The 16,605-nt window shown below is 49.8% G+C and overlaps 1 protein-coding gene across 1 annotated transcript in view; it reads right to left on the bottom strand.

Moving 5' to 3' along the window:
• Positions 1-10,216, bottom strand: part of SHROOM2 (shroom family member 2) — a gene marked incomplete at its 5' end in the record, with an annotated part of 137,516 nt that extends 127,300 nt beyond the window's left edge. Inside the window, one exon of the mRNA XM_079727326.1 lies at positions 10,052-10,216. Within this exon, the coding sequence (XP_079583452.1) occupies positions 10,052-10,216 (165 nt within the window). The remainder of the gene's footprint in view (positions 1-10,051) is intronic.
• Between the last annotated feature and the right edge of the window lie 6,389 nt (positions 10,217-16,605).

Here is a 16,605-nt window from a genome sequence, read left to right as displayed (position 1 = left end):
CTACTTGAGCCCACGTGCCTAGAGCCTGTGCTCCGCAACAAGAGAAGCCCCCATGATGAGAAGCCAGCGCACCACAACAAAGAGTAGCCCCCGCTCTTCGCAACTAGAGAAAGCCCGTGCACAGCAACAAAGACCCAATACAGCCAAAAATAAATAAATAAAAAATTTTAAATGTAAAAAAAAAAAAAAAATCTACTAGAGCTATCTTTCCATACTGACTCATTTCACCCCTGTGTCAATATACTGAAGTGGGAATGACTCTAGTTTGACAGACTGAAGGATTAAGGGTGAGAAAAGTTTAAGGACAGAGTGCACGATTCAGCTACATATGCAAGACGTTCTCTCCAGACTGGAACCACTGTGGCCAGAGCAGGAGGCAGAGACGACCACTCTCACGTCGCCAAGCAAAGCAGGGCTCCTCTAAACTGGCAAACCCCGCAGCAACGTTCAAATCTGCCCTACACCAGAAACTTACGTTCAATAGGGGAAAACATTACTATGTGAAGGGATGTGACCAGCCCAAAAGAAACAAGCGAAGCTATGGCCTTAAAGGAGTCCCCAGAGAAGCAGCCTGGCTAGATCACTCACCGGCGTGCACCAGCCTCCAAAAAGCCTTGTGGTCACCCACTCTTACATACCTGCAGACAGCAAGGACGAACTGAGCCTCCAACAGAAGCCAAACAAACACACAAAAAGCAGCGGAGCTCAGAAACGGAATCTACACGGCAAGAAGACATTTTTTAAAACCGGTTTAATATTCTCAAAGATATGAAGGAAGAACCATGAAACAAGATCAGTAGGGTATCAAAAAGGAACATTCGAGAACAACACTAACAAAACAAACAAACAGACAGACAAAAAACAAACAACTTTGGAAATAAAAAAAACCCAAAAGCACACATTTAAAACTCAATGGAAGGACTGGAAGATAGGGCTGTACAAAATCTCCTGAGAACAAAAATAAAGAGAAAAGAAAAATAAGACAGAAAAAATTAGAGTTAGTCCAAAGGACTAAGAAACAGAAAGCTTTGGGACCTCCTTGGTGGTGCAGTGGTTAAGAATCCATCTGCCAATGCAGGGGACACGGGTTCCAGCCCTGGTCCGGCAAGATCCCACATGCCGCAGAGCAACTAAGTCCGGGCACCACAACTACTGAGCCTGTGCTCTAGAGCCCACGAGCCACAACTACTGAGCCCACGTGCCACAGCTACTGAAGGCCGCACGCCTAGAGCCCGTGCTCCGCAGCAAGAGAAGCCACTTCAATGAGAAGCCCGTGCACCGCAACGAAGAGTAGCCCCTGCTCACCGCAACTAGAGAAAAGCCCGCATGCAGCAACAAAGACCCAACACAGCCAAAAATAAAAATTAATTAATTAAATTTAAAAAAGAAAAGAAACAGAAAGCTGTTGTCTCCCCAACAATACTGTACACCAGCGGAGATTAGAACACCACCTGCAAAGAAAGTGCCTAGGGAAAACCATCTCCAACCCAGACTTCCACACCCAACAATCCATTTACTGTCAAGGTAGGATAATGACATTCTCACATAGAGAAGGTCTCAAAAGATGACCCACTGTGTGTATGAATATAGTAAAAGATTTTTTGCAACTGGGGAAGATGCGGTGGACAAATCAACGATATGCACATAGAAAATTAGGCAAAGAAACAAAGCCTATCCTTACCCCTGGTGGTTATGAAAACTTGCGCAGGAGAAATAATCATAGTTTGTACCACCAGGCTCAGCAGTGTTGGCACTGGCATTCAAAATAACATACACACCAAATACTGCTAACCAAGTGGTTCTCAAAGGGGGCAATTTATTTTTTTATTGTTTTATTTTTTTTGCAAATGCTGTAACATTTTATTCTGTCAATTATGAGATGAAAAACAAATTTTAAAAATAAATTTTGTCTTTAAATAACTTTTTCTACATATTTGCAGGATGCTTTACCATTTATTTTTATTTTTTTATATTCATATTAATTTTTTTTCTAACATCCTCATTGGAGTACAATTGCTCCACAATGGTGTGTCAGCCCCTGCTGTACAACAAAGCGAGTCAGCCACCCGCATACATACATCCCCACATCTCCTCCCTCTTGCGTCTCCCTCCCACCCTCCCTATCCCACCCCTCCAGGTGGTCACAAAGCACCGAGCTGATCTCCCCGCGCCACGCGGCCGCCCCCCACCAGCCATCTTCCCCATCCATTCATCTGTCGATGGACAGCCAGGATGCCCCCAGGTCCTGGCCCCCGCAAAGAGTGCCACAATGAACACCGTGGCACACGACTCTCCCCCGAGCCATGGTCTTCTCAGCGCACAAGGGTATTTTTTTTTTTTTTATTGAAGTAGAGTTGATTTACACTGTGCGCCAATCTCTGCTGTACAGCAAAGTGACCCAGTTCTACACAGAGACGTTCTTTTTTTTAATATTCTTTTCCATTATTGCTTACCACAGGATACTGAATACAGTTCCCTGTGCTCTCCAGTAGGACCTTGTTGTTTATCCGTCCTACATATAATAGTTTACATCTGCTCATCCCAAACTCCCAGTTCAAAGGGGGCGATTTTTGTCCCCCAGTGGACATCTGGCAACGTCTGGAGACGTTTCTGACCATCTCAGCTACAGGAGATGGAGGAATCTGTACTGGCTTTTAGTGGGTGGATGCTTCTCAACATCCCACAGGGCACAGGACGGTCCCCCGCGACAAAGAACTATTTGGCCCCAAACGTCAGTGGTGCTAAGGTTGAAAAAACACTCTTCTAACCAAAATTATGATGTAGTTACATTGGGAGTATGGGGACCCAAGGTATGTGTCTGGGTAGCTGGTGTGGAAAAAAAGACTACATCCCAAGCTTCCATAGTGGGAAGTCAATAGTTATCCCGAAATGGAACAATGAACGTAGCAGCCATAGAGAATATAGGCAAATGCCCAAAGAAATCAGCTAAAAGGTTTCAATAGCTTCCCCAGGGAAGAGGAAATGACAGTGGGGAACTGCTGGTATGATAACAAGCCCTGCAGAACTATTTGATTATTTCAACCCTGCAAGAGCCACTTTGATAAAAATAAAAACAAAACTCAAAAAGATACACTTAAAAAAAAAAAAGATACACTAACATTTTGTGTCTTCCCTCCCTTGAATAAGTAAAATGTTGCCTTTAGAGCCCACACAATCTACCCTGCCTGAGTTCTTGCTGACCTTCACAATTTGCCTTTGATCTGCAAGTCCTGGCCACCCTTGGCCAAAAGGAAGACCATCGCAACCGTTCCCAGGCCATGCGGAGCACTGTTCTTCCAGATCCATCCAACAGAGGCTGCAGACATTGCCTCCAACTTCATACCCAGGAGATTTTAGAAAAACAGCCCAGGTTAAAAAAAAAAAAAAAAGTTACCTCTGCATTGCAACTCAAAACATCCTGGCTTTTCAGAACAACCTTATTAGTTCAAACCTAAAATAAAGTTAGTCCAATTATGTTTTAACCATATCCTACCGTCATCCTCCTACTAAGATATGTTCCCCCAAAGAGAGGCCTTAACATTCGCGCTGGTCAGGGAAACAGACTCCACCTACCACAGGGCCATGCAAATATCGAATCCAGCAAGGTAACAGGAAAACAATTCTTCCAGAATACACCCTCCCTCTGTTGAACGCTGGCAAGGTTTTAAAAAGACCAAAAGAGCAATATGCAACCCTGAGGGCTTTCGAAACCCTTCGTGTGGGTGGAAATTGCAGCTTGGAAGAGTGCGGCTTGCATAATTTCTCATCAAAGGATGGCCCCATGCCTGACTGCAGTGCATGAAAAGTAAAAGAGCTAAGACTGAATAAAAAGTCTGTTCAGCCTTTAAGTCCTTAAATTATCTCGTTGACTGTTTACACTGCGCCCAGTGTACAAGAAGAAAAGCTCCCCAGAGCCCCGAAGAAATCCTCAAATCCAGGTTCATTTGCATGCTGACACAAAACAACTTGGGCAAGAGGACAGCTCCAAAATGCCTTCCAAATAGAAAAGCCAGCCCTTTCCAAGCTGGGAGCCCAGTTTCTTTGGCCAAGAAATAGAAAGGTGAATTAAGAAATCCCAGCTCGTTAGGACAAGGTGAAAACGGGTATTTTTATGAGCCTTCCGTTCTCATTCTCTTCCACATTTAGCTCTCGGGCAAACTTGTTTTCTTCTTTTCAAAAGACGAATGTCAGGACATGTTACGAAGCACTCATAACTGAACCAGAAGGGCAAAATCCATCACGATGCAGAAGTGTGACGGACAGCTTAAGTTTATAGCTTTTCACACCGTGGAAGCTTCTGGATTTATAGATGTGAGTCCTGCTGAATTAATTTCTACGAGAGGAAGAATCCCCCACCCATTGCACCTCAAAGCTCCAGCACCAGAGCTCGGGATGGGACTTGGGTCTCTCTGCCAGACTTCCCACCCCTGCACCCAAAACATCTCGGGAGGACCAGGGGTAAGAACTGACAGGACCCAGCTAGGCACAGGCTGGGACAAAGGCATAAAGATATATCTGAATGCCAGCTGGCAAGGCAGGTCTTCCCTTTCCATCAACTGGAAAGGTGTTTCAGCACAGGAAAGAAACTCACCCTGCTTTTTTTTTTAACCATACTATTAATTTTTAAATACAAATGAGTCTCTGGCATTACACTCCTCCGAACAAGCAGCAAACTGCAGCTGGCCTCAAAGAGGCAGGGACCTCTCAGCGCCCAGGAGTTGCCCAGGCCGTAACAGTGCCCACAGCACCTGGGTCTGCCAAGGAGGTGCACCCAGCCCTCGTCCACCCACCACCTATTTCCATGGAGCCCTGGGAAAGCGTCAGTGGTCCTTAGACGGGTGCTGACGTGGGACTGTGCTTCAACGCCGACATCGAGCAAAACCCAGAGAGGCTGAATCCATCGGTTCCCGATCCATAGCTGAATTCAACAGACCCCCCCGCTTTTTCACAGCCTTCAGTGGTAACTGATCAAGTACGTGGCTCTTGGGGGCAAATATAAGCACGTCCAGACAACAACTTGTCCTGACCGGGGTTGCCAGGTCACCAGCGACCGTGACTCAGCGCACCCCATGAAACGGAGCCCCTTTCAGACCACCGCAGAGGTACCTCCCACCCCCAACCAACAGCTCGTCTCGGCCCCAAGCCTCCGCCATCAGGAGCTCTAACGGCTGACACAGCACATCTGCCACCTGGGTGTGTGGGCCAACCCCCCAAAAATGTGCCCTGCGTCCCCTCCACCCGGCCTTCAGCATGCAAACCAAGAAGGACATTTGAGGACACGGCCTGGCATCCAGTGAAACGCCGAATGGTCCGGAGGCTCCTGAGAGGGTGCGTCAGGCTGGGCACCCCAAGCCCCAGCTCTCCCGCACCTCCCCCCAGGACGGCTCTGGTCCCCAAAGGCGACCTGAAAATCAACGGGGTCCCAAAGGAGCCGCCCGTGGGACCAGGCCAGGCCCAAATTACTGTCTTCTTTGGAGCTCCTGGCTAAGGCTCTGGCATTCTTGGCAGAAAGGGGTGGGGAGGACCTAAGAAACGGTGAAAAGGAGGAGCAGAGGCTTCATTCCTCCCCCGGTTAACAAACATTCCTGAGGCCGAGGGGGGTCCGCTGACACCCAGCTGGCCCACTTAAGGTTTCCTAACGAATCCCCAACGGCCCTTCTGGAATTCTAGCCCCTCCACTGACACGTCAGAAATCAGGCCCTACCCACCCCCGTGGAACTTGTACACTTGCTGAGCGGCTGGGGAAAGAAAGTGCCACGCAGACAGCAGGACCACGTACAACATCGCACCTACTTACACATGTCCTGAGAGGTCCCGCATCAAAGCACAGTCTCGGAAACACTAACAAGTCAAAGGCTTTGGAGTTTCCTAAGGCACCGACATTATTTCTGCTCCCTCTCCGACAGCAGTATGAAAAACTGGGGTTCTGTGTATCTTCCAGCCCTGGTAATACGTCAAGCTACAAGTCAGTGTCAGTGCAACGAATGGTTACAAATCTGGTTGCCACCTTGCTGGGCGACTTCATGTGTGCACTTTGAATTCCAAGAATGCCACTCCCGGGAAGTCAGTATCCCTTTAACTTCAAACCCGACCCAGAGAAAAGGCAGTCCTCACCCAGCAGCCCCGCTGAATGCCCATGAAACACAGCACTTGGGAGTTCCTGCTTCCATTTCCTTTCTCCAGATACAAAAATGCAGATGAAGCAAGTATTTGTTTGAGTTTTACTATGTAAATAAAGCCTATTATCAGGGCCAGCGCTTAGGAAGAAAACAGCTTTCTCCGCCAAAGCTGACTATGCCAGGGGCCTCTGAGTATCTTCAAAAAGAAGAATTAAGCACAAGCGTTCAAAGCTAAAATCCTTTCAAAGCAAAAGTGATATAGTTACTCTAGCGAGGGTGATTTGTGCCCAGGAGACATCTGGCAACGTCTGCAGACTTCTCTGGTTGTCACACCTGGGGGGTGGTGCCAGTGGGCAAAGGCCACGGCTGCTGCTAGACACCCTACAATGCATAGGACAGCGCCACCGCCCCCAGCAAAGAAACATCCAGCCCAGAACATCGTAGTGCCAAGGTTGAAAAACCCTCATAGGATGTGACAAAGTTACTGAACGTGGCATTGCAAGTGATTCCAGACAAGAGCAGATGGCACCAAGTGGAGAGAAAGCAGAGACATGCAGGGTCAAGATCTGGTCCTGAGGACCCTTCTCAAGATTTGCCAGGTTTGTGACCTCAGGGCACACCACTGAACCCTCCTTGGCCTTAGCTGTTTCATCTACAAAATGGGCTAATGAAACTCCATCAAGGGGCTTCCCTGGTGGCGCAGTGGTTAAGAATCCACCTGCCAATGCAGGGGACACGGGTTCAAGCCCTCATCCGGGAAGATCCCACATGCTGCGGAGCAACTAAGCCTGTGCGCTGCAACTACTGAGCCTGCGCTCTAGAGCACACGAGCCACAACTACTGAGCCTGCATTCTAGAGCCCGCGAGCCATAACTACTGAGCCCACGAGCCACAACTACTGAAGCCCATGCACCTAGAGCTCGTGCTCCGCAACAAGAGAATCCCCTGCGATGAGAAGCCCGCGCACCGCAATGAAGAGTAGCCCCCACTCGCAGCAACTAGAGAGAAGCCCGTGTGCAGCAACGAACACCCAACGCAGCCAAAAATAAATAAATAAATAAATAAATAAAATAAAAAACTCCATCAGGAGATCAGGGATTGAACCAGCCTTGTTCTTGGCATCACTTCCAGTTCTAAGATGTACACTCCTATGAGGCTTTCAACTGAGACACTCATCGTCATAAACAGAGTGCATCCTCTTACACTGGATCAAGCTTCTTCCAAGTCAGAGTCTGTTAGAAATGAGCTGTATAATATCCCAGGGCTCTAATATGTAACAATGTAATTACAAGGTTTTTTAAATGCAAAAAAAAAAAAAAAGCTATCAGAAGACCTATTATTTAATGAGCCCTAGAGATTTTTCAGTAGGTACTGGGAAAAGAAGATTCAAAGCTTGGATTAATCTAAATTCTGGAGGTGGAACAAATTTCCCCAGTCTCCATCACAACAGTCTATTTCCTTTCTTTTTTTTTTTTTTTTTTGCGGTACGCGGATCTCTCACTGTTGTGGCCTCTCCCGTTGCAGAGCACAGGTTCCGGACGTGCAGGTTCAGCGGCCATGGCTCATGGGCCCAGCCGCTCCGCGGCATGTGGGATCTTCCCAGACCAGGGCACGAACCTGTGTCCCCTGCATCGGCAGGCGGACTCTCAACCACTGTGCCACCAGGGAAGCCCTATTTCCATTTTTTAAATGATTATAATGGACACGCTTTCATATATCCTTCTCTAATAATGTGAGTTAATTACCAGCTGTTGGACTGTAAGCAAGCATCAGTGATGACTTAATCCAGGAGGAAAGACAAGTAGGTGAAATACTGCAAATACCATGCAATACAATGTGTGGTTAAGGAGTATATACATGCATGTGTGAGCACACGTGTGTGCATGTGAGCACACGTGTGTGCATGTGTACACAAGTGTGCGTGGAAATTTGTCACTGATGTCCCAAACTGTCCTGAATCCTAAGCAAAGAAACCACAAATCTCCAGTCACAGTAAAGCACCTATAAAAACCAAGCAGCAGTGTAAGGGAGGGACACATGAGCATCTCAGATAAGGCTCATAAGCAGTTTTATTTCTGCAAAATCCTGAAGCACGATCTGGAAAGACAGGGCGTGTACCCCGCTACCAGCCGAGCCCTACCTACCCACACACCTTAGCAACTACCGTGACAGCCAACCCAGGGACCACATCAGGAGCAGACTGCCTGCCTCCTGTGCCCTGAATAGGCCCTGGTGTGTGTCCACGGGTTTACGGTCCACCTCCTTCAGTTTCTAGAACAGGGTCCTCTTGCACAAGCAGAAGAGAAACCACTAAGAATGCGCGGGGTTTTTTAGAACTTGAGGTACAGAGAAAGGAGGAGGTTCCCTTCTCCAGCTTCCGGTCAAACAACTGAATTTTAGAGTTTAAGTCCAGCTTTCTTACACTGCATAAGCCCAAAAAGCAAGATGTCATCTTAAATAATGTTTTACGATTTACTCCATCTGCTGTAAAGACAGGTCCGAGGAAGACAGGTTGAATCGCGCGCACGCGCGTATTCTTTTTTAAGAGAATCTCTAGAAACGATACAAGTCTGAGTAATTTACCTGATATCTTTTTAACTTTTACCATCAGAAATGCCCGGTAAAACTTTTATTATTGAAAAGGCACAGATTACTATGCCTTAATGCACGTGAATGCAGGAAATGCCTGCCCTGCACAAGGTGTACACTCTATGGCTGCTCCACCACATACATTTTTCCAAAGAATCCAATTCATTAACGGGTTGCACGTGGGTGAAACTTATAACAACAATGACAGCCTCTTTCCCCGGTTCCACATAAATTCAGTGCACGTCTCCCCTCAAAGTCTCTAGTTTTATAAATATAAAAGTGAGAGAAAATAAAGATCAGAGAAGTTTAGTGTCTCATTTACTATCTAGACAACAAAGCCACACCGCCTCCCAGATTCAATCCGGTGGGGTGGGTTAGGAGTCACTTTAGTTCTTCCTGCTGTGGTGAAGCAGGAAAGCAGAGAAAACCAGTAAGTCACCTTCAAACGCTACTAGAAGCCAAGAATTTTTGCATTTTAAAGGGAACTTTGTCCCCAGGAATGGCGCGGCCCAGACCTTCCCAGAGAAACTGACCAATAGACACTTTTAACCAGAAGAAAACAGGACGACTGGTTTGCTGTTTGTGTGCTTTTACAGGTTTATACAGGTTCGGCTGGTAAGTTTCAAGATGGGTTTTCTGTTTTGAGACAAGAGAATTCAAAGTACTAAAGTAACCCCAATACATACACACACACACACACAATTAGGAACTTATTTTAGGGGCTCAAATCCCACTTTTATAAAAGACGCTGAAAAGTTTCAATTTATTTTTGCAGGTATCCAGGGCGCCGTGGGTCTAGGGCTGGAAGTGAAAGTCAATAAATATTGATGGGCTTTTGGGAATCGAGAAGCTAGGCTGGAGGCAGCTGCTAGTCTGGGCTTCCTAGCGATAACGGGTGCAGGTCCAAGGGGTGCAGAAACAAGTACCTAGACACAGGTGGGGACGTCTCTGTCCACCCCCGGCACGTGGGAATGTCCCTCCCCGACCTCTGGGTAGGCCCACAGGTGCAGGCCGGCGCAGGCGAAGCCGGGAGTGACAGGGGACCCTGCCAGGCCCTTCCCCGGAGGGGGAGGAGAGGGGACCCGGAACAGGAGCCATTGAAACTGCGCGGCGCTGGGAGCCAGCAAGACCGGGAAACAACGTTGAGTGGCCAAGGTGGCGCCCGGACCACACACCTATGCGAGTCCTACTACCCACGTCCTCGCAGGTGACCCAGGCGGACGCGCGTCCCGGGCCCGGGGGCGCGAACCGGACACCCCCTCCAGCGCTCCTACCCCCCGACGAGTCCCTCGGCCCCAGGCCACATCCCGGCTGTCACCGTGCGTGTCCCGCGCCCTCCGTACCTTCGTGATCACCAGCGGCTCGCCGTGCTCGCGGCCGCCCTTCAGGGTGAAGCCCCAAGGGGCGCCTCCGCTCAGCTGCACCTCCACCAGGCGCCCGCCATCGGCCGCCCGCGCCTCGGCCTCTGCCAGGCGCTCTGGCCGCGCGCGGGGCTCTGCGCCCTCCATGGCGCGGGGCGCGGAGGCGGCGCGGCCGCTCAGGCCCCCAGGGCCGCCCGACCTGCACCCATGCACTCCGGGGAGCCCCGGCCGGCCGAGGGCGAGGGAGGCTCCCGGCGCCCCGCCGCCGCCGCCGCCGCCGCCGCCGCCGGCCACTGGCAAACTTGCGCTGCAACTTGGGAGGAAAGTACCGGCCCCGGACAGGGAGGGAGCCGGGAGGACGCGCGGCGCGGCGCGGCGCGGCGCGCGGGGTAGGGCGGGCCCCGGAGGGGGCGGGCCCGCGGGGAGGGGGCGGGGAGCGGCGAGGTCCGGCGCGCGCCCGGGGGCTCGCGCCGCTCGGGGGGCAGGGGCCGGGGCGAGCGCTCGGGTTCCCGCGAGTTGCCCGGAGGGTGGGAGGCGGAGCCGGGGGAGAGGTGCGCTGTCCGGGACCCCCGCGGCCGCCGGCGGTGGGAGGCGCGGGCGTCGGGGGCGCGCGCCCGGGGCTCCCCAAGTCGCCCCGAGGCTGGGAGCGCGCTCAGGACCTCGCGCCGCCAGCCGAGCGCAGTGTGCTGGGGGCCGGGGCCGGAGCTCGCGCTCGGGGCGCGCGCAGGCTTTGGGGGCGGGGTGGGGGGCGCGCGCTCGGGGTGAGGGGCGCGACCCGCGGGGCCAGAGGGCGGGCGGGCGGGGGTGCGGGCTCGAGGTCCGGGGGCCTCTCCTCCGTCTCGGGCACCGGGCCGCCCTCGGAGGCTCGGGGCACGTCCGCCCGCTGCTCGGGTGGCCTAGGCACGGCAGGTGAGGCGGCGGAAGCGCCCGCGCGGGGCGGGCCGGGGCGAGGCGGGCCCAGCAGCGGCCGGAGCCCCCGGCGCCCTCCATCTTGGAGCGCGCGGCCGGCCGGCGCCCCCGCCTTTGTTCGCGCGGACCGCGGGCGGCGGGCGGCCGCGCAGGTGAGGCCGGGAGCGCCGCGGGTGTCCCCGCCGCCGTCCCGCGCCCACCCGCGTGCCTCCCGCCTGTCCCCGCGCCGGCCCACTGTGCCCCCACCGCAGGGCAGCGGGTTGGCGGGTCCCTGGAGCCCTCTGCGCGCGCCCGCATTGTCCGGCGCTGCAGCCCAGATACCGAGTGGCCGGTGTTGGCTCGTTCTGTAGTTATAGCTGAGCAAGTCATTGCGTTCAAACCCTGCTCTCCCTTTGGTATAATTGTGCCCAGAGGACTTAACGTATTAGGTATATTACTGTTCTGTAGCTGGACGCTGGGGAACACCTGGTTCCTCGAAGACGCTTCATCCAGGTGATGATGCAGGAAGTAGGTGGCAAGGACAAGCCAGGAGAGCGCAGAACAGAGGGGTCCCTGAGTCCTTGTCTGGGATCTGCCGCTGTAGAGCCAGGACGAGGAATCTCAGCAGCAGTCCCAGTGTCTTTAGCGGTCAAGAGAGAGGGATTTGCATTCTCTGGCTCTGTGGCTGATCTGTTGCATCTTATCCGGACAATTGAAGAAAGAGGGCAAGCTCCCCTGGGCACCGGTCATGGCGCTGGCCACTGGGTTACCGCCTCATAAATAACTCCAAGCTGCAGTGTCCAGAATGTCTCTAGTTAGAAGAATGAGGTGACTTTTCCTTTGTACATGGAGACTTGAAGGTGCCTGTAAAAATCCATCTCAAGTGTACCTTTGCTGTGGTGGTCACATTAAATTGCACAGGACTAAATACACACGCCTATATACAAGCTTGGTGGATTGTATCAATGTTTTAAATAAACTTATTTATTTATTTTGGCTGCGTCCGGTGTTCATTGCTGTGCACGGGCTTTCTCTAGTGGCGAGCAGGGGCTACTCTTCCTTGTGGTGCCAGCTTCTCATTGCGGTGGCTTCTCTTGTTGCGGAGCACAGACTCTAGGCACGCGGGCTTCAGGAGTTGTGGCACGCGGTCTCGGTAGTTGTGTCGCACGGGCTTAGTTGCTCTGCGGCGTGTGGGATCTTCCCAGATGAGGGCTCGAACCTGTGTCCCCTGCACTGGCAGGCGGATTCTTAACCACTGCGCCACCAGGGAAGCGCAGATTTTATCAGTGTTGATTTCCCGGTTGTGATAGTATGCTATCATTTTCCGGTATGATCCCATTAGGAGAAGCGGGGTACAGGATACAAAGGAGGTCCCTGTATTATTTCTTACAACTACATGTGAATCTATAATTATCTCTAAATAAAAAGTTTAACCCTGGTGGTCCAGTGGTTAAGACTCCGCCCTTCCAGTGCAGGGGGCACGGGTTCAATCCCTGGTCAGGAAACCAAGATCCCACATGCTGTGAGGATTGGCCAAAAATAAATAAGTAAACTAAAGAAAAAAAAAAAGTGGGGGCTTCCCTGGTGGCACAGTGGTTGAGAGTCCGCCTGCCGATGCAGGAGACACGGGTTCGTGCCCCGGTCCGGGAAGATCCCACATGCCGCGGAGCAGCTGGGCCCGTGAGCCATGGCCGCTGAGCCTGTGCATCCGGAGCCTGTGCTCCGCAATGGGAGAGGCCACAACGGTGAGAGGCCCGCGTACCGCCAAAAAAAAAAAAAAAAAAAGTGGATGGAGGGAATTCCCTGGTGGTCCAGTGGTTAGGACTCCACGCTTTCACTGCAAAGGGCCCCGGGTGAATCCCTGGTCTGGGAACTAAGACCCCGAAAGACTCGTGGCATGGCCTAGATAAATTAAGTTAAAAGTGGATGGAAAAAATAAATAAAAAGATGTGTATGATCAACCAAAAGTTAAAGAACCATATAAATGCACCTAGAGTTTATTCACATCCCCTATCCCAAAACATGCTGCCCCCGGTTAAAGCTGGTATTGACAAGAATCTCAGTTTAAATCTCAGATCTTACCTGGGGCTGAAATATTCAGACCATTAGAGTCACTAAAGCATGCAATCATTGTCTTCATAAATCACAGCTGAAGTCATCTTTAACATTTTATGTGCACTGTATAATCACTGTCAGATCACCCACTGCCACTTGAAAGTGTTATACTGTCATTCCTGGAACTTAGGTGTAAATTTACCTTCATCCTTATAAACATCATTCTGCTGAGTTTGTTTGTTTTTTTTAATCTTCACATTAGGCATCCCTTCCAACTTAGCATCATTTGAATATTTATAAAGCTGTCTATGTTGACATTAATAAACATGATGAAAGGGACAGCAGCACACCGTGTGTGGCCTGTGAGATAGATGCTCTCCTCTCAGCCCCTCATAAATCTTTCATCAACATTCTTGGGGTTACACAATTGAGCACATCTGCCTGTGGTCCTGTCACACCTAAACTTCTGTATCATGTCTGACATATTATGACAAGACTGTCAATCTTGTGAAAGTATCACTGTCTTGTGAATGAAAGGCATAGTCCCAATGTATCAACCTTGCACCCCTTTTGAAAGAATTCAGCATGACATTGAACCAGTGTGGACTTCTAGTGGTGACAGCTTTCTTTTCTAGGAACTCACAGCTCAGCCAGAATTTCTGAGAGTGGAGTATGTTTGTCAGCACGTAGCTTTTGTTCTTCTGGAAAGCCCAGGGCACGTTTGTTCTGTGTAGCTTCTCATTTTTTGGATGTTCATCTTCACTGCTCAGAACATGAGGCTGAGCATATACCCTCTGGACCCAAGGAGCATCCTCTGAGCATCCACACCTAGGCATTCAATAGCCTCGGGTGTGTGTGTGCCATCTTTTCAAGTCTGAGGCTTATTTCCTTTGATAGAGAGGAAATAGGTGAAATGAAAGTGAGTTCTGCTTTCACTTGATCAACAGGCAATGAATTAGTCAACCAAGGGCAAATTGAACCGACTTTCAGAGATTTAATCAATAGCTAATCCTGGACTTCCCTGGTGGTGCAGTGGTTAAGAATACGCCTGCCAATGCAGGGGACATGGGCTCGAGCCCTGGTCCGGGAAGATCCCACGTGCCACGGAGCAACTGGGCCTGTGCGCCACAACTACTGAGCCTGTGCCCTAGAGCCCGCAAGCCACAACTACTGAGCACTTGTGCCACAACTACTGAGGCCCGCGTACCTAGAGCCCGTGCTCCACAGCAAGAGAAGCCACCGCAATGAGAAGCCCATGCACTGCAACAAAGAGTAGCCCCTGCTCACCGCAACTAGAGAAAGCCCGCAGGCAGCAACGAAGACCCAACGCAGCCAAAAATAAATAAATTTATTTTTTAAAAAATAGCTAGTCCTCTCTATGAAACAGAGTTCAAATTATTTTAGTTTTTTGTTCTAACAGGAGATTTATAATTATAAAACGTAATGGAGGATGAGTTCCAGAATTTTCCTTTTACCTTTCACATTGTAGGGTCAAGTACCCTTCAGTTAGTAAGATCAGGCTTTCTGAAACACCTTTGAGTGGGATATTTTTTAAAAGGCAGGTTTAGCCATTTCCTACCTGACTCACAGTGTACCTGAGTTGGGGACCCTACGATTAAGACTGGTAGAGGGTCAGTCAAGATCAGGGAGCACAGGTATGGTGGCAGTTAGAGGAAAACTTTGACACAATGACTTTGCCCTTAGTCACCAGTGTTTGTCGTCTTATTCTTGATTCCTACAAGCTATTATTACAAACACTGGAATTTAGCTGCAGATCTTAGATAAAGCTGAGTCTGCACAACCCAGCAACCAATTTCTCCCTCTCACCTTACAAGGATTTTACCCTGGATCTTGTTATTAGTTGGAATATTTACAGATCTCTAGGGGGGAGAGACTTCCTCTTTCTGTGCAGGGGACAGGAGGAGAGACCACTGGGTCTCTCCATGTGCCTGGCACCATGATAGTATTTGTGGCCCCTATCTTTGGAGTTTGCATCCTAGGGCCCAGCAATTATAGCTGCAAACAAAGCAGCCACAGCAGCTGAGAAACACTGACTGTCATTCACGGAGAGCCTGCTGTGTGCCAAGCATGTTATTCAGATGGACTCGGGTCCTCTCAGCAGATTTTCTCAGGGCATGCATCAGCCCATTTTACAGAAGGAGAAGCTGAGACTCATCAGGGTTAAATAACGTGGCTGAGGTCACTGAGCCCAGGTCCCCATGAAGGACTCACACGCTACCACTCACGGGAACCAGCGCCAGCTCCAGTACCAGAGGGCAGTTCTCACTGAGCGACTGAGCTGACCTCCTTCTGTAAGATATTGATACTTAGGCACTTGACCACCTTTTGAGATTCCCTTGATCTTCAAATGCCAATCACCAAACAGGCTGAAACCTTCTATGGGGAAGCTTTGCCTATAAAACTAGATTCTTGCTTAGGTCTGTGTGAGTCCCAATTCCTTTACCTTTAGGACATGTTCTTTTAACTGTTATATATGTGAAAGGCCAAGTTTCCTGCCGGCAACTAGAAGGGACTAAATAAATGGTGCTTAAAAAAATGCACACACATATATATATAACAATACCTAACTGTGCAAATAAGGAGTACTTTAAAAGAGAGTACTTAGCTGAAGCTACTATTGTAAAAGTTTTTATTATGTTTTTTTTTTTTTTGGCTGTGCCACGTGGCTTGTGGGATCTTAGTTCCCGAACAACGGATTGAACCCAGGCCCTGGCGGTGAACGCTCCAAGTCCTAATCACTGGACCACCAGGGAAATTCTAAACGTTTTTATATTTTAAAGTACATTTTTAGAAAGCCAGTGGCTATTTTTCAGGGTTTTTTTGTTTGTTTGTTTTAATGAAGTAGCCAAAGATATACAGACAGCTCACGGAGCTCAATATCAAAACGACAAACAACCCAATTTAAAAATGGGCGGAAGACCTAAATAGACATTTCACCAGCGAAGACATACAGATGGCCAATAGGCACATGAAAAGGTGCTCAACATCACCAATTATTAGAGAAATGCAAATCAAAACTACAATGAGGTATCACCTCACATAGGTCAGAATGGCCATCATCAAAAAATCTACAAACAATAAATGCTCCGCTCGGTGCTCTGTGGTGACCTAGATGGGTGGGTGGGGGGGTGCGGGGAGGCGGGAGGGAGGTCCAAGAGGGAGGGGATATAGGTATCCATGTGGCTGATTCACTTCATGCTACAGCAGAAACTAACACCACACTGTAAAGCAACTATACTCCAATAAAAAGTAAATTAAAAAAATAAAGTAGCCAGTGAGCATCTATTTCTTGAGCCCTTTTTACTTGTCCAACACCAGGGAGGGCTTGCGAAGGAATGTAAAGGATGCCGGAAATATGAAACATTAACTGTGGCTGTGAGGGAAAAAACCATGAACCACCCTGAAACAATTAGAGCACAATTACAGGCAAAACATCTTTGAGATGCAAACGTTTCAGCAGGAAAGAAATCCAAGTAGAGAAGAGAAGGAGAAAAAAAAAGGATGAACAAAACCATAGGTGAAATTTTGAAAAAGAATTTCATCTTTTATCGTGGACATTTCAAGCAGACACA

This window comes from Hyperoodon ampullatus (assembly GCF_949752795.1).
Source record: "Hyperoodon ampullatus genome assembly, chromosome: X".
Classification (NCBI taxonomy): domain Eukaryota; kingdom Metazoa; phylum Chordata; class Mammalia; order Artiodactyla; family Ziphiidae; genus Hyperoodon; species Hyperoodon ampullatus.
Note: the sequence above shows the minus strand (reverse complement) of the source record. Positions and strands in the feature narration are given on the sequence as shown.